The 23,883-nt window shown below is 50.6% G+C and overlaps 2 protein-coding genes across 2 annotated transcripts in view; both read left to right on the top strand.

The window, feature by feature from the left end:
• The first annotated feature begins 7,899 nt into the window (after nt 1-7,899).
• GSC (goosecoid homeobox) lies at nt 7,900-9,772 on the top strand. The gene is made up of 3 exons (XM_060165614.1): nt 7,900-8,324; nt 8,781-9,040; nt 9,357-9,772. Exons 1-3 carry the CDS (start codon nt 7,970-7,972, stop codon nt 9,510-9,512), a joined length of 771 nt encoding a protein of 256 aa, XP_060021597.1. The 5' UTR covers nt 7,900-7,969; the 3' UTR covers nt 9,513-9,772.
• Nucleotides 9,773-17,584: 7,812 nt separating this feature from the next.
• The window catches only part of LOC132523808 (cytochrome c-like), a 34,060-nt gene continuing 27,761 nt past the window's right edge, over nt 17,585-23,883 (top strand). Inside the window, exon 1 of the mRNA XM_060155493.1 lies at nt 17,585-17,677. Coding sequence (XP_060011476.1) covers nt 17,585-17,677 — 93 coding nt within the window. The remainder of the gene's footprint in view (nt 17,678-23,883) is intronic.

Raw genomic sequence — 23,883 nt, forward strand, 5'->3', positions numbered from 1 at the left:
GTGTCTTGCCATCACCATTTCATTTGCACATATTGTGTTGACCTACCTGGCAGAACCAAAAATGACTCTATCTACAAACCTATCTACTCTATCTACAAACCGAAGAACATTTCATGTTCTTTGCGGGACCTATTTTATGTTCTTCGGGGACCAATTTTAAAAAAACTGTTCTTCGGGGACCTATTTTAAAATGTTCTTCGGGGACCTATTTTAAAAAAAATCCTGCGAGGTATCATGTAGACAAGAGGGGTCTTTTCAGCTCAACTGTCCTACATTTGGCTCGTACACTGAATTCCCCAAGCTATCATTACTACCAACATACTTTCCCCACATAATACATAAATTACACCAACCCAATGACATGGGAGATAGACTCTTGTGATTTTAAAACCAAGACCTTCTGGTCTGCAGAAAGAATTTTACTGCTAAGTGAAACCAAATTCTCATCGTGGATCAAGCATCTTTCAGTTTTTGTCCCTGACTGCAGGTAGATACCCCAAACAAGGAAATGCACACCAACTCCAGAAAGGAGCTGACCAGGGAGCGGCTTTGGAATTGACTGGCCCAGAAATGATCAGTGTACAAAAATGAAGGAGCAAGGGGTTGAGGGAGGAGGGGATGCAAATGTGAGAAAGTGAGGAAGGTGGTAGGTTCCCAAATTCCTCATCTCCTGGCTAAAGAAAAGACAATGAAAGCCCCAACACAAGTCAGACTGAAAGCTGAGGCTCTTCCTGAGAATCCTCCTCCTTTTTCCCATCACAGGCAAGCAGAGAAGCACCGAATTATCCAGACAGGCTGGTAAGGGCTCAGCCTCCTCTGCCCATGGCAAGGCCAGGCTATAGTTGGGTCACAGCATCAGATCCTTCGGATGGTGGGACTGAGCAGGTGACGTGGCCAGTGACCTCTGAAAATGGCTTTGTTTGTTTGTCTCCATTTCCCATGACTCTACCTGACTGTTCAGTCTAAGGAAGGCTTGATTTCTGCATCTAACCAGTGGGCAAGGGAGTCTAGCTGCTTCTTTAAAAAGCAGACGGGAATTAATGGGCCCAAGTAAGTGCCCTTCTAGAAGTTCAGAAAACTATTCAAAACCACGGACAGACAGAGATGTTGGAGTCTCCTCCGGTGACTACTTTGAAGAACAAGACACATCTGGGAATGTGCTTGTTAGTTTCCTTACTCCAATGTTTAAAAAGAATCAACAATGCTATCTAATATAAATTTCAATCCAGATCTTAAGATGATGTACCAGCAAATGACCATTTTATCGAGTTCTCTTTAAAAAGATAAATACAATAACAAAGTTCCACATTACACATATCTTTACTGATACTAACCTTTCTAGATCCATAGCTTTATACACGTAACGTGGCCATCCAGGCATGGCTATCTTTTTTTATAATTTTCAGTTTATTTTACAATATTCTTTCCTTCAAAAAAAAAAAAGGCCCCTCAATTTCCCGAATTATCTTTTAAGTCTTATGCGTCCCTCTTTTACCCAAAATACAGATCTTGCCTAGCTAACTTTGATCACGAATACATTTTGGGGGGTAAGTGTCTCAAAGTTAATCAGCTAAAAGCTTCAGAACTATTTTATTAGCAAATCAATTGTTTTTCCAATAACTTTAAAAGTACAGCAAAGGAAAAACAAATTATCCTTATTCATTTCAAAATGGACAGAAAGGTTAGGCAGGAGTGTAGACCGTTTAGAAAAAAAAACAAAAACACCCGCTTGGTGCCTTCTTCATGTCATGAAATACGTCCTTTCTTTCCGGTTTGCTGACCACAAGCTGATGTGTTGGAATGAATAAAAAATGTAAATAAAATACCTCCTGCTGTCTCTCAGCCAGTCTTTTTTCTTAATTACGTTTCTCCCCAGCACCATCTTTACAAAGAGAATCTCAGTTTGCTCTGAAGGCTCAAATGTATACAGAGAGACACTCCGTTGCCTCCTGTTCTCTCTCCGCCCAGTTCCTCCAAAACTTCACAAAAGGGGCGATGTCTCTCAGAAAGTCTGTATATGACAAAGCTGACTTGCAGGATACATATGGGCAGGACCCGGAGAACAGAAGGGAAGGGGCAGCCTTAGCCCTGCCACCTGGATCCAGAAGTCAATGTGTAGCCCCGTCTAGCACTTGAGCAACCCACCCTCCAATCCACATTCCAACGCTTATTTATGGGGGGCGGATACAACAAATGGGTTTATGCAGATTTATACCCGTTTCAGGAACCCTGGCAGCCCAGAGCGGTCTCTTAATTGTGCCCTGGGCCAGCTTTGCATCCCCCAGCAGGAGCCTCCCACCCTGAAAGACCCCCGTGCATGGCTCAGTGCTGTAATTTGTGTCCAGTGATTTTGTGCCCAGGATGATTCTCCTCCGAGACTGAGTGATTTTGTTTTGCATCTTAATGTGACATGGAACCATTTCGCTGGTAGCATCCCGAAGGGATACCTAGATTTTTAACACCTATTTGTGTGTTGGACTAAAACAAGCATTTAATGACATGCCAGTCAGTCCCAGCTCTGCTTAAGTGTCCCCTCAGTCAGGCCGGTTTAAAGAAAGATGACATAAAATGTTCTTTAATAACTATGGTTTATCCATTTCTCTCAGATAGTAAGTGGCACGTTCTCACCTCATGTGCAGCTTTTTTTTAATTCCAAATGGACATTGCTTTTGAAATATCCTCTTTCTTTCCCGCTTTCCTTCCTTTTTTATTTTTTCTCCCTGAGGCTGCCACTTGAAAGCTGAAATCTAGCAAGAATGTAATGGTAGGGTGGCAGCTTTCTGAATTACAGGGTGACTCTGCCTGAACTGATCCTACAAAACAAGTGTCTTTTTTATACCGCATAAAAGGCTGAAATGTTTACATATCAAAAGGCTATAGGCCAATTTCTGTCAAAATTACACATGAAGTTAAGCAGTACAAGCAATTTATTTAAACACTAGTCATTGTAGAAAAATTCAAAACCATATGCTCTTTTAGCAGCTTTTCACAAATGCATTTGACCCATGACTTGGCTAGACATACAAGCTTCATAATTTACTCTAAATTTCAAATCCCCTTGACGTTTAAATAAAAGATCTTCATTAATGAGGTTTACATGAATGAAAACTTTAGAAGCTGATATCGGTTAGCGAGGGGCTTCGGGAACCGTCTGTGCAATCGCTCTAATTTTCAAATGACTGACTCTGCTAATCATTTCAAGAGAAATTTCCACTGAGAAGAAATTATCGTCATTTGCATTCTGTGATTTGCAAAAGCAACGGCGCAGTCACTTTGAAACAAACTTTGGTAAATAGCTCGGCTGAAAGTGGATTTCTGCAACCCTGGAAAACTAGAGCTTTTTTTTTTTTTTTTTCCTGATGCCTTGGGAACGCGTCATTTTTCGACACCCTCTCCTTCTCCCCCAGTGTTATGAGTTTTCCTAACACCTTGATTATTTTGTCCTTAGGGGCTAGGTGGGTTTATTTGGAAGTTCCAAAACCCCCAGCAAAATGCAGCCAGCAAGCTTCCCTAAGTCGGGCTGAAAGCCGGAGACCCAGCCCTCTTAAGCGCTTCCCCTTAGTGGGGTGGCATTTGCTCTTCGTGTTCAACTCCATCCACCCAACCTCACACGGAAAACCCCTGGGGCTCCCGAAGGTGTCTTCGAGGGAGCAGCAGGGCGGTGGAGCGGGTTTTGTGCACTGGTTTCGAGACACTGGATATTTTTTTTTAAGTCCAAATGTAAACAATAAAACCGATAAGCGCTGTACAGACTGCGCGGGTCTCTACGCTGCGCCCTGGCTGCAACCGGGTCTGCGCATTGTTCCCAATTCCTCTGACCCGGCTAATTCGCCCTGCGAGGGGGCTCCGTACCTTTGAAAAGGACACGCCAGATTTTTGCACGTGCCACGAAAAATCCTACTTAAAGGCATCTGATTGTGAACTCTGCTCTGTGACCGGGCAAGAGGCTGAAAGAATTAAGAAAAGAAAGTTCCTGGAACGAACGTAAGAAGCTGGGGCCACATATACATTTTTCTTTTTATAGCCGTGTGTGTGTGTGTGTGTGTGTGTGTGTGTGTGTGTGTGTGTGTGTGTGTGTGTGTGTGTGTGTGTGTGTGTGTGTGTGTGTATGGGTAGCGGGACAACAGTTTTCTCCATGAAATATCTTTGGGCAGGAGGAGACACCCAGATGCACACTCCAAACTTGGGCACTCGGTTTGAAATCAGAGAAGCAATTTAATCTACGCTCTGTGAATCAATTTAAGGATGATCGCAGTGCAAAAGCGTCTTGATAGATGCTGAACCGCAAATATACCTTATGCATGTGGAATCCGCTGATCTATTCTTTAATATTTTAAAAATGAGGGCTATTACCAGGGCGACTGAATCCTCAACAAACACATTTTCATAGACTTCTGCGTGGTGATTGCTTTGTGTGAAATCGTGTTTGGGTGATAATAGGGAAAATCAGGAGCGTGTTTACCGCATTTCCGATCTAAGCGCTCGCCGGCCCCTCCAGACGCTCCTGGCCCTCCCATGCTGAGCGGCGCTTGCAGGGCGACAAACAATCGCTTAGCAACACGAAGCAGGCAATTTGCGTGCGTCGTATTTGTTATTCCAATGGCACCGAGCAACGCGAGGCTACTGATTGTTTGTTTAGCGCGTTGTGGACACTTGTGGGTTTCGGCCCCGCGGAGGAGGCGCAGCGCCCCTGACTGCCTTCCACGGCTACTCGCCTCCCTACCGCCTCAGAGAAACCTCTTTGGATTGAGGGGCAACCTGGAGGAAGAGGCCCCATCGCACCGGGGTGAGCTCCCCGCGAGAGCCCGCCGAATAACGGGAGTGGGGTGTCCTCGGAGTCCCTGTGACTTCTTCCCGGAAAGCCACTACCCACGGCAAGACAGAGCCTTCAGCCTTGCATTTCCTCATCTTAGACCTGGCTGATACAGAGACCCTGCCCTCAGGTGGGGGTGGGGACAGCAGGCTCCTTTGTCCCAATGAAAAGTTCTAGAAATGCTTCTAATTCCACCCTCAGTCTCCTTGGCAAACGGGGGACAACTGCCCAGCCTCATTAAGTGTTCGGGTTGTAAGGGACCCAATGAAGGTTGGCATTGGTTCAATAACTAAAAAACCTGAGGCCTGGAGAGGAAGGATGATTTGCAAGGTGGCAACGTTAGGTCTAGAACTCTGACACTCCAGACTCTCTGTACCGTGCTCTTCCTTCCAGGAATCGGACGGCACAGTGGGAAGGCTGCAGTAAAACAAGGGGTGAAGCTTAGGGCTTTGCTAAATCTGATTATTAAAGAGAACTCTGTGCCCAGTGGAAGGAGGCAGGACGGCATGTTGCAAGTAAGAGAGGAGGTTGCCTTATTTAAAAATTCGGAGGCACTCTGAGACCTGAAGCTGAAGTCTTTGCGTGGTGCTGCTCCGAGCACTCTTGCAGAAACCCACGAGGAATACGCCCCGCTTTCCCACTGTACTTCTGCCAATGCCTGACTCATCAAAGGTCTTGAAAGAGCCACACGCGCGCGCGCGCACCGCCGCGTGCGCCCAGCCACGAACACAAACGCAGCCGGAGTCCCTGCTAAAGGTGCAGCCTCTAGTCGTGTTCCATCATTTGCCCTGTAGAATTAAACTCGGAAAAGGTTGGCGGGGAACGTGTGCGTCCAGAACCTACCTGGTGATTTTTAAGTCTTTAAGAACAGGGGAAAAAAAAAAAAAAGCCTCCATCCCTGGTTAGTGGGAGAGGGAGAGGCGATACCCTTCTTTCCCTAGATCTGACCTCTCTGGGCGGGGGCGGGGGGGGGTTACACTCCTTCCTCTGGGAGCGGTGTTTATTGTAAAAAAAAAAAAATCCAGCGCATCCCCAAATTGAGACCCATCTGCGTCCTACCCTAATCTCCTCCTACAACCACTTCTAAGTTGCTCAGCACTCATAGAAGCAAAGCTCTCAAGCCACGAGCGGGTGAGCGGGTGGGCATGAGGGCGCCGAGGTCCACGCGGGGAGGCCCAGGAGGAGAAGCGCCACCGCCTAGCTTCTGCCGATCAGTGCTGCGCGCCTCCGGAGTTCTACGCGCGGGCAGGACCAAGCCTCCGCGCAATCTCTCCTCTGACCCGAAACCAGCAATTAAGTACCCTTTCCCCTTTGCCCCAGAACCACGGAGGAGGCGGCCCACATACTTAGCCGTAGTGCGGCGACTTCAGATACTCTTGCTGGGGCCCCAGGTTAATGAGCCAGTAAGAAATAGCGAAAAATGGGCGTGAGTTAAAGTCGGCCATCCTTCGGGAAACCCGAGGTGCCCCGGTACCCCGGCGCTAGGCAGTCTCGCCTGGGCCCGGCACTGCCCTTTCCCCTGGAGTGGCCGGAGTTGCCTGCGCGAAAGGCCGAGAAAGCACAGCTCTGCAAGACCGGGACTTGCGCCGGGCTCGAAGGACCTCGGGGGCTGCTTTCGTTCCGCGCTCAGCGTGTCCTACCTTCTCGCAGGGCGCTCGGCTGCCTGCGCTCAGTCGTGGACCGGACGCGCCTCCAGCAGCTCCGGCTGACGGGCCGTGACGCACCGAGGATCCGGCAAATCACCGTGGCCGCCTGCCGAGAGCAGAGCCGAACTTCGGCCAGGCCACCGGGGCCCAGGGATCCCAGCTTAGGCCTGCCAGGGGGGCCTTAGGGGGCCTGTCCCAGTCAGGGAACCAGCAAGTCGAAAGGGAAAAATGCGATTCAATTGTTGGGAAAGGGGACAGAGAATCCCTCAAGTCCCATTTTTTGTATTTTGCACTGAAAACAAAAACGGTTAAGGGAGAAGACACCCTACTTCCGAAAAAAAACAAATTAAAAAACAAACAAACACGAAACCTACTGACACCCACGCAGGAGGCAGTTGGAAGCATCGCTTCTGATTGCTACTCTGGGTGGAGAATTTTAAATTAGTGGATGAATTTGGTCTCCGCTGTGTAAGGGCCTAGGGACTGCTATGCTAGTTTTCACACCCAAAGTGACTGCAAAAAAAAAAATCTATCTATATGTGTATATACATATATATATGTGTATATATATATATACACATATATATACACACACAATTAAGAACCACGATGCACTTCTTTCGTCGTTTTGTCATTACAAATTTTGGCGTTTGCAAAAACAAAAGGGTTTTTTTAGGGGGTTAACCAATTCCATTCGGGAGAGGATGTCAAGATAAAAAACAGAGGTGAAATTAGGCGGCCAGTGCATGGGGGCCGAAGGAAGAGCGGAATTTCAATCTCGCTTGATTGAGGCCGCAGCCCCTCACATTTTCTAAAACAAAACACATCCCGAAAGGAAAAGAAAAATGTAGCCCCAAAGTAAAACTGGCCACAATGAATTTGAGTTTCATGGAGAGGAAATCGCACCCAGTAATAGGACCCAATCTGAGGAAAAAAGGTGGGGGGCGGAGAGGTCGGCAGAGGGAGTTGTTAACGGCGGCCTCACGGTGGAATTAATGAGATTAACCGGGGCAATTAGGACGCCCGCCCAGCTCCGCCGGCCCGCGGCGGGGCGGCTGAATGGAAAAGATTAGGTTAATTTCATTAATTCGCAATCCACAATCTATTTTCAGGCCCCCGTAGCCCCCTCCCCTTGGCACCTCTTCCCCTCCCCCTCTGTTCAAGCCCCCCCACCCAAAGGAACAGAAAGGGCCAAATCTGGTTCTGTTTGTCATCTGCATATTACCAGGAACTAAATCCAGGATGACGTCGACTCAGTATAAAACCAACAAGAGGTTCAGCTGGTCTAAACTCCGTCCTACCCGCGAGTTGAGTTCGGCAAACGCTGCAGCGAGGGGAGGGCGGGAGGAGGGAGAGCGGACGCAGGGGGCGGGGAGGGGCGCGGGGCTGCGCGCTCGCCGGCGCTCTCTTTCGGTTTGGTCCGCCGCGGGAGGAGCGTGGACCCCCCCACTTTGAGGCTTTTTCCTCGGCGCGTCCCCGCCGCCCCCCGGTACCGGCGCGGGGCTTGGGGATGCCCGCCAGCATGTTCAGCATCGACAACATCCTGGCCGCCCGGCCGCGCTGCAAGGACTCGGTGCTGCCGGTGGCGCCCAGCGCCGCGGCTCCCGTCGTCTTCCCGGCCCTGCACGGGGACTCGCTTTACGGCGCCGGCGGCGGCGCCTCCTCGGACTATGGCGCCTTCTACCCGCGCCCCGTGGCCCCCGGCGGCGCAGGCCTCCCGGCTGCGGTCGGAGGCTCCCGCCTGGGCTACAACAACTACTTCTACGGGCAGCTGCACGTGCAGGCGGCACCCGTGGGCCCGGCCTGCTGCGGGGCCGTGCCGCCGCTGGGTGCCCAGCAGTGCTCCTGCGTCCCGACGCCCCCAGGTAGGGTCGCGCTCGCGCCGGCCTCGGCCTCGGCGGCCGGCCGCGGTCCTCAGCCCCTGGGACGTGGGTGGGCGGTGGTGCTCGCCTTTTTCACTTTGCACAAACTTTTCTCCTCTTGAAAACCTGCCCCCACCCGACCCCCGTCTTTTCGTGGATCGGGCGCAGGCGTTTGCACACTTGCTGCAAACTTTAGGCGAGAGTTAGCGGAGACTGTAACAGTGCCTGCGTGGAGGAGACTTTTAGAATTTAGCCTTTTAGGATTCCCTAACCGGCTTTGGGCGTGTGCGGGTGGACGCGGTCGCACGGTCCCCCGGTTCCTCACACCCTGTTTTCCGCGCACCCCCAATTCCCAGCACCCCCTTGCTGACTATTTTAAATCCGGAGTGGGTGTCGGGCGGGCGTGTGCGCGCGCGGTGGCAACGGAGGCGGCTGACCGTACGCCTTACTCTGTCGCAGGCTACGAGGGCCCCGGCTCGGTGCTGGTGTCCCCTGTGCCGCACCAGATGCTGCCCTACATGAACGTGGGCACCCTGTCGCGCACCGAGCTGCAGCTCCTCAACCAGCTGCATTGCCGGCGGAAGCGGCGGCACCGCACCATCTTCACCGACGAGCAGCTCGAAGCTCTGGAGAACCTCTTCCAGGAGACCAAGTACCCAGACGTGGGTACCCGCGAGCAGTTGGCCCGGAAGGTGCACCTCCGCGAGGAGAAAGTGGAGGTAGGCGCGGGACCCCGCCGGGGCGCGCTCCATGGCCCTTCCCAGCGAAATAAGGCTCCAGCCGGGTTTGCTCAGCTCTCCTTGGGTCTCCTTGCTCTTTAAAAACATCCCAGCAGCGGCCTGGAGGCTACTGGAGGGCGCTTTAGGCCCAGGAAGTTGGATGAAAATACGGAAGCGGGAGCGGGTCTCCTTTTGATGGCGTGCGCGCGGGATCCCCGCGTTCCCTCTCCACGCCGGGGTCGTCCCGGGGGTGCCCGGGCATGGCGGGGGCGCGCCTTTGATCCTAACCGTTTTTTTGTCCTCCGTTGCGCAACAGGTCTGGTTTAAAAACCGCCGCGCCAAATGGAGGCGGCAGAAGCGGTCCTCGTCGGAGGAGTCGGAAAACGTCGAGAAGTGGAACAAGACGTCGTCGAAGGAGTCGCCTGAGAAGAGGGAAGAGGAAGGTAAAAGCGATTTGGACTCGGACAGCTGACGGCCGCGGGCCGGCCGTGGCCCTTGCCTAACTCGAAGGACTTGCACACCCAGACGATGCTACTTTCTTGCACACGCGCTGCCTTGCGGGAGGGGGGTCGAGAAAGAGGAACGAGGAGCTGTAAATAGTGTACCGTCCGGAGGGTGGGCGCCTGGGGTCGGGCCGCGCCGGGACTTGCTGCCCCGAAGTCCGAGGCCGCCGGCGACTCACTCCCCACCGTAGTATTTATAGTTAAATTAACGGTGACAATACAATAAAGTGACGGCGATGTAGACGGGCCACATTCTGTATTTCGTACCCTACCGCCAGCACCATCTGAGGCCCACAAAAAAAAAAAAAAGAAATCTAGTTAGTCTATAGCTTCAAAAGGAAAACCGGGCAGCTCTGACCTGCCCAAAAAAGGAAAAAAAGAAAAAAGGGAGACAGAAGGTCTGGGTACGAATGGTCACAGGACCGGGCGTCCTGGTGTAAACTTCGTCTGTAGGTTTCCGGGCAGGGGTGGAGAGTGGCACTGCCGGCACTGGGGGCGGTAGCGTTGTCCCTGCGAGCAGGCTGTTCCCCCTCGCCCGTGGGGAGAGCCAGGACCTTTTCCCTCCTTGCTGCCCATGGGATAGCGGATAAGCAGGATCTGCTTGGAGCGGACGGATCCTGGGAGCGTCTCCAGAGTCCGTTTAGGCTGCTCACCCGGCCCTGCTCCCGCGAAATCCCCAGACCTAAGGCGGCGGGTCCGCGTGGAATTAGGCAGGCATGCCCTCTCTCCAGAAGCTTTCCTGGATCTTTGCTGGTCTCTCTCGCCGCTCACCTCCTCCCGGGTGAAAGTTTCTGCCCCACAGCCCTGCTGTGCGCCCAAGAGCCCGGTGAGGAGCCTGCCGGTGCGGGGGGGGGGGCCCATCATGCTTCTCCCTGGGAGTTGGGGATGACCAGGTGCACATTCTGAGCCCTGCATTCTGTCCGCCTACCGGGCCTAGAGCACGCCAGCAGCTGTGGCAGAGTCATAGTGAGGTGGGAGTGCTGAGCCTTTGGCTTTCTCTGCCTACTGTCTCTGCTCTGCCCCTGATGGGGCCAGAGTAGGAGAAGCCCCGGAGAGGCTGGGGCGCTGGTCAGTAGCTTGGAAAGGCCTGTAGAAGCTTCCCGGTGCTGGGAGAAGCACTGGGGGCGAAGATGAGAGCATGCATTCCGTAGGGTTCTCTCCAGACCATGGGGAGGATGGAGTGGAGGCCAAGGGCCAGCAGGAATGGCTTTTAATGTGTTAAACTTTATTGGGTTTACACTAAATCCATTTTATAGACAAGGAAGCTCAGGTTCAGAGGGTGTCCCGACGTGTCTGCTGCCAAGGAGGTGAGCTCTTCCCTTCTCCTGGGCGGCCTCCGGCAAGTAGCACAGCGCACACAAAGTAACCTTTTTTTTTTCTTTTACAAGAAGCGGTAGTTTTTTTTTTTGTTTTTTTTTTTTCAGCGTTTATCAGGTTTAAAAGGTAGAAGTGACTCTTGGAGCAGGTGAAAACACTTAGGAAATAAGGGGTGGCTTCCAAACAGCACCTTTTAAATAAAGAGGATCCCTAAATGAAGGAGGTGGGTAGCAGTTTGGAGACCAGGTCTGCCTCAAGGGGCAAGATTGCCTTGGTTCCTCTCCAGACTCCGTCATTTGTGACGTTGGGCAAATGACTGAACGCCCCGCTGTGCCTCACCTTCCATGACTGTAAAATGGGCACAGTGATAGCATCTGCCTTTCAGGGGGGTTGTGGACGTGAGGCACTATCTATCTCATTAAAGGTACAATGACACCTAGTACGGGGGAATCTTTCATGGCTACTTATTTTTTCTTAATGTGATTATGACATTATGTCAGACACAGCACTTCGATTTATGTACGTTATCTCATTTTACCTTTCATGTACTCTGAGATGGGGAATGTTTTCACCGTTTTACAGACGAGGAACCTAAGGTTCAGAAAGGTTAAATACTTTTTAACAACATTCAGCTTGTAAGAAATAAAGGGGAGACAGCATCTTCGCCCAAGTAAATCTTATATTGTAATTGGAAATGTTTCCACTAATGTCAGTTCCGGTGAGAAATACTCAAAGAAGCTGTCCCATTAATTTCAAATGGATCTTGCAATGGCCATTATGGTACCTCCTCGTCAGATATCAGACTCCCAGGGGGAGAGCCTTGCCTGCCTGGCACCCCTTCTGTATCACCGTTCCTAGGTGCCGCTCTGTGTCCCATTTGGAGAGGGGTGAGCCCTGTCTTCCACCCTTCCTCCAGTGCTCCCTTAGTCTAGAACATTCTGACATACAGCAGAAGCAGGCAGCGTCATTTCACCCTGAGAAATCTGACGTCTCTGGAACTCTATACCCTCCTGTGTGTCTTTCTCCACAGCCTGTCCCTAGACTCCTTATAAATGGGATCTTTCATTAAAAAAAGAAAAATTGTCTTTGTCTAGCTTGGAGAAGGGTCCTCAACAAGTGACAGGGAGGGGATTGAGGGAGGGGTAGGTTCTCAGATACACCTCCCTCACGGGCACCTGGCGAAAAGCCACAGCTAGTGGGCTGTGCAAGGAGGGGGGCGGGATGGGGGGCGGGACAGCTGCTCCCAGCTTGGCCTGGGCAGGGCCAGGGTGGCAAGAGAAAGCTCCCCCCGAAAGAAAGCTCCAAAGGACCCGACGAAGCACGTTAGTGTCGGCCCAGCTCACAGGAAATAAACATAACAGACATCTGGAGCAAAGAGGGAAACGTGAGGATGGTCTCATTAGAGTCCAGCCACCTCCTCCTGCATTCCCCAGGCAGCCGTGGGGCTCAAACCTTCGTCTTAGCCTGGCTGTTGGGGTCAGGGAGGGCCACATGGTGTCTGGGAGCAGAAGGCTTTCAAGAGCTGTCTTTGGACCTTGTAATTGTCTTGGGTGAGAATTTGGATCCCGGTGTTAGAAAAGTGATGGGTGGGACGTAAGCCAGGTGACGGGCGAAGTGGTTTCCAGTCTTCACAACATGTCCCCCTTCCTGCTTGAAGGTGTTCTCCCCATTTCACCGTTGAACAAACTGAGGCACAAAGTTATCACAAAGGTCCAGGATGAGAACTGCCATCTCCAAGGGACAGGGCTCTTGTCCATAAATCAGGCTGCCTCACAGAACCCAGGCTGTTCTTTTCTGGTGGTGATTGAAGCTGCGTTTGTAAGTTCCGCAGGAGTGAATGCAGTTGCCCCTGGGGGACACAGGAATTAATCTGCCACAAGGTGCCAGACAGGCTCTGGCAAAGAACAATGGTGACCATTAGAACCCCTGACATCAGTCTAGCACTTTCGACTGTCAAGCCCTTCTGCACGCCTCTGGAGTCCTCAGGAGGTGGGAGTCGCAGCCCATTTTGCAGATGGGAAATGGAGGTTCAGAGAGACTAAATGCCTTCCCTGGGACACTTAGTAAAGGGCAGAGCAGACCTGAGCAGAGCCCCCACCTGCCTCTTGGGATTGGTGGCAAGATATGGGGTGATGACTTCCGGGTACCCCAGGTCACCTGAGCCAAGGAGGCCCTTGGCTGCCAGGAGCTGACCAGTAAGAGACCACGGAGTGTTTGGGGGAAGATGCAGGGCCCCTTGCTCCAGGGAGGGTGCGTTCATCTTAGCTACGGGCTATGCAGGGGGGAGGGGGGAGGGGGAAGGGCTTAAAACAATTGCTTTACAAACCGCACCCTTGGAGAGTGTATCTCAGTGACAGTCCTTCAAGTTTGTCTTTTACTGACTTTGGAACGTTGAGCTAACATTCTAAGCCTTGTGTAAAGGGTGTCGTAAAGGATGTTTCAGTGGGTGTGTGTGAGATCAGGTTGGCAGATTCCTCTTCTCATTTCTTGGCATGTGGGAGAAAATGGGGGCCGAGAGGTAGGGGTGACAGGGCATGCTTTTTCTGAATTGTACGAGGTTTTCAGTAAAATAGTTCAGGCACCCAGTCCCCCACCCAAAGATCCCTGCGTCTGTCACCTAGGTCCCCCACATGAACCCTCCTTTGTTCATTGCACATCCAATCAGTCACCTCTTTAAGTGAAACAGACGCTAACTTTCACCTGTACGGAAGATGGAATTCCAGCCCAGGGAGGGCAGGGTGACATGAGGTGGCGAGTGGACAGCTGGGTGGCTGGCCCTTAAGTCACACTGGTCCAAGCCTCCATCCGGATGGGGCTTTGTGCTTGTCAAGCGACCTGGGAGAGGTTCCTTCTTCACCTGCAAAATGGGCTTGGGTAGAGGATTAGAGATAATATAAGAACCCAGCAGAGTGTCTGACACGTTTATTATTGTGTGTTTTGAAAAACCACCCTCAAGTTGGCTGGCTACTGCTCTGCCTAAGTAGACTGGAATTAGAAATTCAGGAATGCACCTTGTTTTTAATTGTTGCTGGCTTAGGAGTTTATGCATGACCACAGGGCACAAACTCTAACGAAATTAAATGTGATTGCCATGGATTTAAGACAAGGAAGTATCTGATAAGGTATAATGGATTGCATTCTGCTTAAGAGCTTTAGGACATGGCGATTGACAGTGAAGAAGGCGAACTGGGAGCGGATTTGGATTCGATTTCCAAGTTTTGTGAAATGACCTTGAAGTTTTTCAAAAGGAAAATGAAAACCAAACACAGCATCCAGTGCAAAGCTCCTTGAAAGTTCTGGGAGACATGGATCGGGCTGGGTCTTTTGGTTGTGAGGGTTTCTCACTTGTCGGTGGGACATGGGGTATCCCCGAGGTCTGTCCCTCGAGCCATGTGACAGCATGGAAGACCTCTGTCACAGCTGGGTTTTAAACCTGGGCAAGATAAAAAGCCATTGTCTTTGCAGTCCAAATGACCCACAGAACCAACAGGATGAATTATGGCGTGTTGCAGTATTTTTAAGTGGGTCTATAATTTTTGGATTCCAGCAGCCCTCATTTGTTCTCAAGTGTCCAGCCCTGGGACGCATCAGTGAAGAGAGATCTTAAGAATTCCTCTCCCAACCCCTCCTCCTCTCCTTAGGCATTCGTTCCACTTACACCTTCTGTTTTCCTAATTTTGAGGTCCTCCGGCGTCTGCTGACCAAATCAACTGGCTGGGTTCAGTCGGATGAACTTCATGTAGCTGGGCGTTTGCATGCCCTCCCTTACCCTGAGCTGATTTATAGAAGCTATAATTAGTGAGATAACTTTAGCCGAGATGGACAGAGTTGCAAAGTGTCTGTATCATTTCCTCCCTGATTTACCAGTTGTATGATGCCGAGCCCAGGAGGTGCTTCACCCCTGCTGCGTGATCAGTGAGACGGACCCTGCGAGGGAGCGCTGCAGGTTCAGGGGACGAATTCTCCTTGTGGAACTGGGGAAGGCTGAGCGCTCTTTCCTGGCCACTGCCACACCCCCCACCCCACACACTCAGAACTAACACAGGGTAGCTGCTTTAAAATTTGGGGGAGGGCACAGAAATATCTAAAAAATAAGAAATCTTCGGAGAAAAGACCTGTGTTTTCCAGCAGCCTACAGTGAGAAATACAGAGTGTCATAAGTGCGGTGTCCACAGGTCGTCCACAGCACAGTGGCAGCGGTCCCACATGGCTGCAGGGCTGCACAGAGGATGGAGAGGCTGTCAAGGGCATCCTTCCTGAGAGGGGGAGCTTGTGGGCTTGGGAGGGCCTGCGCCGGCCAGGTAGGAGCTCACTGCAGAGACAGCCCTGGAGCCAGCGTGGTCTGAATCACACCAGTTAACGTTTGACCAGCCAGCCTCACGGTGACTGTGCCTGTTTTATTCGTGTCCTAAAGAAATTCTTGACATCGCCTGGCAAGACCCAGCAATGCTTCTTTCCAGATGGAATAGGGCTAATCCTCCTTTGAAAATCCTCAAAGTGCTAACTCTGGGACCAGAAAAATAAAACTGCCCTTCTCCAAGAAACAGGGAAGCCCAGAGCATTTGGAAAGATCCCCCCTCTGCTAAGAAGACTCAGGACTCTGTGAAGTCGGAATCCCATCTGCTCGTTTCATCTGAAGATGTTCCGACCGAAGGCCAGATGGCTGGGACATTAGGGGATGTGCCTGTTCAACATTGTTTTGTATTTGAGGAATAAATATTTAAATCTGAAACCAAGTGAATCACTTTCTACTGAAGTGGGCAAGGATGGAAAGTTGTGTGTGTGTGTGGATGCTGCCCTTCCCCCCGCCATCCTAACCATAATCTGGGCATGCATGATGATTCCTGCCATGCTTGAAACCTTCAAAGAGGTGTCCCCCCTCCGCTGGTGCAGGATGCCAGGAACAGGGTGGCGCTCCCCTTGTTTCAGGGTTGCTGTTTTCATTTCATGTCTGCTTCTGCTGCAAGGAGATTCCCGACGTGCATGGGTTGAAACGGAGACCCCATGCCTTAGTGTGATGAAACCCCCTTGGTTTTGTTTCAGTTTCGGCCTGTATGGTAACTGGACTCTGATACAAATGTGAGTGGATGGAAACTTAACCCTTTTCTTGACTGCAATTAAAGCTCTGAAAAGATCGTAGGTCTTTGTGGTTGATTTCTGTCTTTATGGAAGAGGTTTGCATTGTAGTTTTCTGCTTTTGTTTTTTTTAAGAAGGGAAGTATTTTCTGCAGTGCCAGGAGGGTGTGGTAAAAAATGCATCTTATGTTTGGGAGGATCAACAGTTTCATAATCACATCCTTATCTAATCCCTTCTAAGCCTTATGAGGCTGGGTGGAAGTGTTTGCTGTCATCTTGTTACATAAGGACAACTACTTCAATGGCTTTTGCCATGTCCAGCACTGTTCTGAGTGCCTTATCATCTGTACCTTATTTAATCCCGTTCCTGCCCCTGTGAAGTTGGCATTATTGTCGCCATTTTGCAGAAGGTGAAACGATGTCGTTCTTTCAAGTAAGGTCGCATCTGAGACTCTGTGAAGTTGGCATTATTGTCGCCATTTTGCAGAAGGTGAAACGACGTCGTTCTTTCAAGTAAGGTCGCATCTGAGACTCCATGTCCAGTGCTCTCTCTACACTGCCAGGCTACCTCCCTTAATAAGGACCCACCAGGAAGTCTGGGCTCCGATCTCTGCCTGGTCACCAGCAGGCGGCGTCACCTGTGAGCTTCAGCCCCCTCATTTCCAATGTGAGAGGATTATAATTTCCTGCAACACATGAAAATCACCTGGGGTTTTGCAAACACAGATGATTAGTCATGGTAAATATATCAATGCATTAAAAATAGAAGCACGTAAACGTTATTCATTGAAGATTTTCAACAATGATAATAATAATAATGGCCTCCATTCAGTTCACAAATGTTAAAAGGGTGCCCTGTCTGTGCCAGGCACTGTTCTAGGTGCTGAGGAGACTGGAGTATCCTGGAGTTCCTGGTTCTGTTGGGGGACACATTTAGTCCCCGAGCAGACAGGCTGTGATTTCAGATTTCAGGGGTAAATGCTGAGATGAAAACCAATTCTTCTGCGGAGATGGAGGGAGCTAGGGGTTGAGGCAGAGTTTGGGATATTTTATGGTGTGGTCTGATGTTGTCTGTGTGGAGAGGGGTTTCAATGTCATCTCAAGTAATCCTCCAAAGCTGGGGTGGACAAACTACAGCTAGAGGAGCAATCTGGTCCACTGTCTGTTTTGTCAATAAAGTTTTATTGGAACACAACCATGCCCATTCATTTATGAGTTTTCTACAGTTGCTTTCCCCCTTTAATGGCAGAGTTGAACAGTTGCAGTAGAGATAGTAGGGCTTACAAAATGGAAAATATTAACTGTCTGGTCTTTCATAGAAAAAGTTTGCTCCTCGCCAGTCTAAAGTTTAGAGTTTAAGCCAGAAATGGAGTCTGTTGTCAATAAGGGATGGAGGCAGGGTTTACATCTGTTTGCTTAATGCTTTGTTTCCTTTCTCTGGGGTCTTAGCACAGTAGGCCTCCTGTGATGGGGGTGGGGGCGGGTTATAAGGCAGCATATGGAAGAACACAATGCGGTGCCTGCTGCCTGGGAGCTGCTCTCTTGGGGCTGTAGTCTGCGTGTGTAAGAAACAATTTCAGGACAATAGGAAACAGGATGTCAGCAAGGGCTCGATTATGTGACTTTGACTTGGAGACCAAGAGGAAAGATGGCTGCAACCCCGGAAGCCTTCCTGGAGGAAGTGGGAGTTGCAGACCAGTTAGTATTTGGCCAGGCAGAGCAGAGGCATGAAGACAGGCAGGTACGGTGGCAGCAAGGAAGCCACCCTGCTCAGACCAGAGAGGAGGGTGTCTGGCTGTCACACTCCAGTGTTTCTGCGTGCAAGCTGTTCATCCAATGCTTGCCAGTCCTACCGAGTGCCGGGCCCTGTTCTGAGTTGGGTCACAAACAGGAATGGAGCAGCGTCCGTCCTCAGGCAGGAGGATTAGGCTGATTCGCTACTAGGTGACCGGTACTGAGGTGGAGGGTGCTGGGCACCCCATGGCATCCTGTGGTTGGCAGAGGAGGGGTCCTAGAAGACTTCTGGTGGTGGCTCGTTGGAGCTCTGTGGTTTGAGGCACCTGGTGATGGGCAGGTGAGAGGGAGAGGGTCCTTCAGGAAGAGGGGACAGCTTGGTCAAAGGCTTGGAGGTGGGGAGGCAGGGTGCCGCCAGTGAGAGGGTTTGGCTGGGCAGAGAATGGAAGGAACGGAAGGTCTGAGCTTGCTGGGAATCCACAGTCTCGTACTGCATAGTGTTCAGTTCACTCACCTGCGGAATAGGCTTCTCTCTCCTCCCAGGTGTCGGGAGATAGTCAAGGAGATGACCAGGGTCATGCTAAGACAGCATTCACATCCACGTCAGCCACAGGCCTTTCTGGCCCAGAGATGCCTGCGGGGCCACATCTCACCAGCATCTGCTCAGTGTTCTCTCCAGCTGCCATCACAGAAGGAGAGAAAAGCATCTCACTCAGGGCCTTCTGCAAAGAAGATTGTTGGGTTTTTTTTCGTTTTCGGAACGAGTTTTAAAATACACTGATTTGTGGCTGGTAGTCGAGTTCATCAAAGTGATTTTTCCAGATGCTATAATTCTTGGGCCGCCGACACATCAAGGATCCCCCTATCCCCCAGCTCCAAGTCCCGAGCCGGCCGTAGGCACCAATCCTCACCCACGGGCACTAGCTCAAGCACACGTGCGGCAACTTACAGCTTCTAGAACCCCCTTCACAACTGTTCACTCCCTGTCTCTGCAACAACCAGGGGATGTGGCCATGGCAGGGACTGTTCTTCCCATTTGACAGAGGAAGGAACTGACAGACCCAGGGCAAGTGCTTCTGGGGACAGGCGGGAGTCAAACCCTCCTCTGAGCTCTGGGCCGGGCAGAGAGGGTGGGACCCCCTGGAGCGCAAAGCCAGAGGACAGGCGGCAAGGATTTCCCAACACCTTCCCCGTTGCTCTTCCCGGGGGTTGAAGGACAGCTCTCAGGCCTGAGAAACGGGGCTGGGCACGGGGCGATGGAGGTCGGGAGGTCAGGAGTGTGTCGGCAGAGAGGCTCGCTCCTATGAGCCGGGCCCCGGCAGCACCAGCCCGCTCGGTCCTGTCTGTCTCTTTCCTGCTGATTATTGCCAAGTTAGGCTTCGAATTAGGACTAAGCACGGGGGTGGGAGGAATGGGGAGAGACCTGGATCGGCCCCAGAAGCTAGGCCTCTGCCACCTCCTGGCTTGGTGACCACTGGCCACCACACTCAACCTCTGGACCTCAGTTTCCCCCTCTGTTAGGGAGAGTCATTAATCCTGCCTTGTCCACCTGCCAGGGTTGTGGAAGGGCCCACATGATTTGACAGATGTGAACATGCTGTGTGACAGGTCCTATGATGCCATGTTGGTCGATGTCCCCCCCGCTTGAGGACTTTGGATTATACCTAGAAGTGTTGCTCTCAGCTCTGACATTCTTTACCTCTTATTTTTTGGCCTCTCCCGCATCCAGGCTGCTTCATGGAAGTATCTGTTTTTCACCCGGCCTGTCACTGTTATGGCCCAAGACATGTGGCCCCTGCCGTGTGGTAGGTGGCCCCCTGACAATGCAGGCCACAGAACTGGCCGTCCCTTAGAAGGCCTTTGTGGGCCATTTAGTTTGTATCCTCTGTGGAAAGGGTAGGGCCTTAAAAGCATTTGGCCTCCTTTTTTTTTTTTTTTTCTGCAGTGGGTTGCATTGTGTTTCCCAAAAGATATGTCCAAGTCCTAACCCCTGGGACCTGTGACTGTGACCTTGTTTGGAAAAAGGGTCTTTGTAGATGTAATTAAGCTAAGGATCTCAAGAGATCATGCTAGATTTAGGGTGGGCCCTAAGTCCCATGATGGGCATCCTTATAAGAGAAAGGAAAGGGGGATTTGAGGAAGGGGAGAAGGCACACCAGCGGGAGGGTTCTGTGAAACGGAGGCACATTGGGCTGATGCTGCCACAAGCCATGGACACTTGCAGCCCCCGGGAGCGAGAAGAAGCAGTGAGGATCCTCCCCTGGAGCTTTCAGAGGTGCCTTGGCCCTGCCAACCTGTCCAGTTTTGGACTTCTGGCCTCTAGAGCTGGAAGATAATACACTTCCCCTGCTGGAAGCCACCAAGTTTGCAGTCATTTGTTGCAGCAACCCTAGGACATTAATATCCTGCTTTGCCCTGCAATGGTGTCCCCAAATCTAACTCCTTCTACCGTTGTCTGTAATGATACTTAATAAGGGGATGGGGCCTTGTCCTCTCCCATCCCCCTGGCTGGAGCATTTCAGTGTTCCATTTAATTTTAGGATCTGTGAGAAGACAGCAAGGAAAACTGTGAGCACTCTTTTGAAGTTAGGAAATGTTCATTATCTTTCTTCTGAAAGCATTACAGGATGACATTTACAGGGAAATACTTTGAAGCCCAGGGGGGTCGAGCGTGTGACCTTCAAGAAGGGAGTAGAGGACTTCCCTGGTGGTGCAGTGGGTAAGAATCCGCCTGCCAATGCAGGGGACACGGGTTCGAGCCCCGGTCTGGGAAGATCCCACATGCCGTGGAGCAACTAAGCCCATGTGCCACAACTATCGAGCCTGCGCTCTAGAGCCCGGGAGCTGCAACTACTGAGCCCGCACACAACTACTGTGCCCGTACTCCACAACTACTGAAGCCCGCTTGCCTAGAGCCCGTGCTCCGCAACAAGGGAAGCCACTGCGATGAGAAGCCCGTGCATCGCAACGAAGAGTAGCCCCCACTCGCCACAACTAGAGAAAGCCCACGCACAGCAACGAAGACCCAGTGTAGCCAAAAATAAATAAATAAATTAATTAATTAAAAGAAGGGAGTAGAAAGGCCAGTAGCCAGGCAGTCGGGCTGGCCTGGCCCCTACATGTGCCTAGGAGCATCCGTCCATGCTGCTCCCTCTGCCAAGGATGCCTCTTTTCCCCATAGTACTGCCTCTTGAAAATCCTATCATCTTCCAGCAGCTGCTCAGGAGGCAGTCAGGTAAGCAGGGAAATAGACACTGGCCCCAGACCCAGAGCCTCGGTGCGCCAAGAGAATGTGACCAGGCTCTATGGAGGCTTGGCATTCGGTCCCTTTGTGAGCTTGGGTAAGACTCCCGCCTCTCTGGGCTTCGGTTTCCCCTTCTCTAAGTTCAGTTCAGTTCAACCGGTATTTATTAAGCATCTACTATGTATCAGGGAGGCTGTTTGGAGATTAAAGAGCATACGAACTAGTTACATAGTTGTTACTTCTAACATTAGGACGTAGAGACATCTGTAGAAAGAGTGGGTGAGTGAGTGAGTAAATGAGTACATGCCTTTCACCACCGGCTTGAGGTTGTTCTTGCTGGGCCCTGCTGTGTGGTGGAAACTGCTGCGTGCATGTCTGCCTTTCCCTCCACTTTCCTGCCCTGGAGGCAGCACCAACTGCAGAGTGAGTAGCAGACAGACCGGAAGCAGCTACAGAGGCGACAGAATTTGGGTTTTTGCTGAACGATTGGGCTCATGCAGTGCGACCAGGTGTTTGCATCTTCGTAGGTCACCAGGGGACCCAAAGGCATTATGATCATCCTTCACAGACCCTTGTACGTTCATCGAGATAAAATCCTCTTGCTACAAACCCCAGAGAACTACCGCTTCCTCATCTGTGCTGGGGTTTGTTACATCAACTCTGTTTTTGGTCCTCCTGCAACCTGTCTGTCTGGGGCTCACAGAGCGTTTTGTTGCTGTTACCCGCAGATCTGATTCAGTATCCCACTGACTTTGGCATTGGACTGATTCCGTTCTCATTCTGGCCCTGCCAGGTGTGACCTTTGTGACTTGGGCAAGTCACCTCGCCTGAACTTCATTTTCTGCATCGCGAGGGAGAGAATGGGCGTAATACACTTACCCCAGGGTCTACAAGGAGCAAATCCTCCAGAAACGGGAGCTGTTGTCATTAGGAACTCTGTGTCATGACATTAGTTGCTACTTCTGATTTCACTTGTCCATGAATCTAAGATTAGGGATTGAACTGGCTGGGGATGGGGAGGCATATCAGTTTTCTGTGGCCATCCTAACACGTTACGGTAAACGTGGAGGCTTAAAACAACAGAAATTTATTCTCTTACAGTTCCGGAGGCCACAGATCTGAAGACAAGGTGCTGGCAGGCACGTGCTCCTTCCGAAGTCTCTTGGGGAGATTCTGTTGCTTGCTTCTCCCAGTTTCCAGCGGCTCCAGGCGGTCCCTGGCTTGTGGCTGCATTAAGCCCCATCTTGTCTCCATTTTCACAGGGCTACCTCCCCGGTGTCTCTCTGTGTGTTAGATCTCTCTCTGTTTTTCTCATATTTAAAGGACACTTGTCTGAAATTGAGTTCTTTGTAGTGAGGTGGATGGACCTAGAGTCTGTCATACAGAGTGAAGTAAGTCAGAAGAAAAATAAATATCATACGCAAATGCATATATAGGGAATCTAAAAAAAAAAAGGTTCTGAAGAACCTAGGGGCAGGACAGGAATAAAGATGCAGATGTAGAGAATGGACTTGAGGACACGGGGAGGGGGAAGGGTAAGCTGGGATGAAGTGAGAGAGTGGCATGGACATATATACACTACCAAATGTAAAATAGATAGCTAGTGGGAAGCAGCCGCATAGCACAGGGAGATCAGCTCGGTGCTTTGTGACCACCTAGAGGGGTGGGATAGGGAGGGTGGGAGGGAGACGCAAGAGGGATGGGATATGGGGACACATGTATACATATAGCTGATTCACTTTGTTATACAGCAGCAACTAACACAACAATGTAAAGCATTTATACCCAATAAAGATGTCAAAAAAATAAAAAAAATAAAGGACACGTCATTAGTTTTAGGACCCACCCTAAATCCAAAATGATCTCATCTTACCCTGGATTAGATCTGCAGAGACCCTTTCCCCAAATAAGGTCACATTTACAAGTTCCCAGAGTTAGGACATGGACATATCTTTGGGGAGCCACCACTGAACCCACCCCTGGAAGTAAGGAAAAGGAGGAATTGCTGTGAACTCATTTCTCTTACTTGCACATCATTCTAAGAAGGTCCAAAGCAGACCTCTCCCCTTGGCACTCACCACCCAGCCATGCAGAAGGTGACCTGCATGTACCTGTGATGCTCTGGGTGGGGCTTCAGTGCTATCCTTGCAAGTTCCAGGGAGATGAAAACCCTGGAGGCAGCAAGTGACAGATGGGGCTCAAGACCCCCTGTTTTTGTCACTGTAACAAAATATCAGGGACTGGGTGGCTTAAAGAATAGAAATTTATTTTCTCCAGTTCTGGAGGTTGGAAGTCCAAGATCAAGGTGCTGGCAAGGTTGGTTTCTTGACTTGCAGCTGGTCACCTCCTCTCTTTGTCCTCACATGGACTTTGTGTGCAGGCACTCCTGGTATCTCTTCCTCTGCCTATAAGGACACTAATCCTATCAGATCAGGGCCCCACCCTTATGACCTCATTTAACCTTAATTACCTTCTTAAAGGCCCCTTCTTCAACTTCAGTCACACACTGAGGGTTAGGGCTCCAATACTGAATTTGAGGGGACACAGTTCAGTCCATACCACCCTTTTGATTAGCTTCACCAATGGAACCAACATCTAGATTGATCTGGCCTACAGGAGGTTGGATTTCTTAGGTTATACATGGTTTTTCCCAGTGTTTTCGTTTATTTGTTTGTTTTTTTAGTATTGGAGTATCGTTAATTTACAATGTTGTGTTAGTTTCAGGTGTATAGCAAAATGATTTAGTTATATATATTCATACATCTTCCCAGTTTTATTAATCAATACTGCCCATCAGAGCTTCTGCCACGTGTAGACATTTCATTAAGATCTTCATGGGTCTCTGCTTAATAATTCTACTAGAAGAGCCCCGCACATTGAACACTGAAAGCAGTGAAGGGACCATGCTGGGCGTTTATACACTATATGTTCAGGCCTTACTTCACCCTCCCCCTATCAGCGGGGATGAT

This window comes from Lagenorhynchus albirostris, chromosome 1 (assembly GCF_949774975.1).
Source record: "Lagenorhynchus albirostris chromosome 1, mLagAlb1.1, whole genome shotgun sequence".
Lineage (NCBI taxonomy): Eukaryota > Metazoa > Chordata > Mammalia > Artiodactyla > Delphinidae > Lagenorhynchus > Lagenorhynchus albirostris.

What these genes read in the sequence shown, in the direction of transcription:
- GSC (XM_060165614.1), top strand. Translation starts at nt 7,970, where the DNA reads ATGCCCGCCAGCATGTTCAGCATCGACAACATCCTGGCCGCCCGGCCG. An exon ending in CTGCGTCCCGACGCCCCCAG is followed by an intron (nt 8,325 to 8,780) that starts GTAGGGTCGCGC and finishes ACTCTGTCGCAG; the next exon opens with GCTACGAGGGCCCCGGCTCG. An exon ending in TCCGCGAGGAGAAAGTGGAG is followed by an intron (nt 9,041 to 9,356) that starts GTAGGCGCGGGA and finishes GTTGCGCAACAG; the next exon opens with GTCTGGTTTAAAAACCGCCG.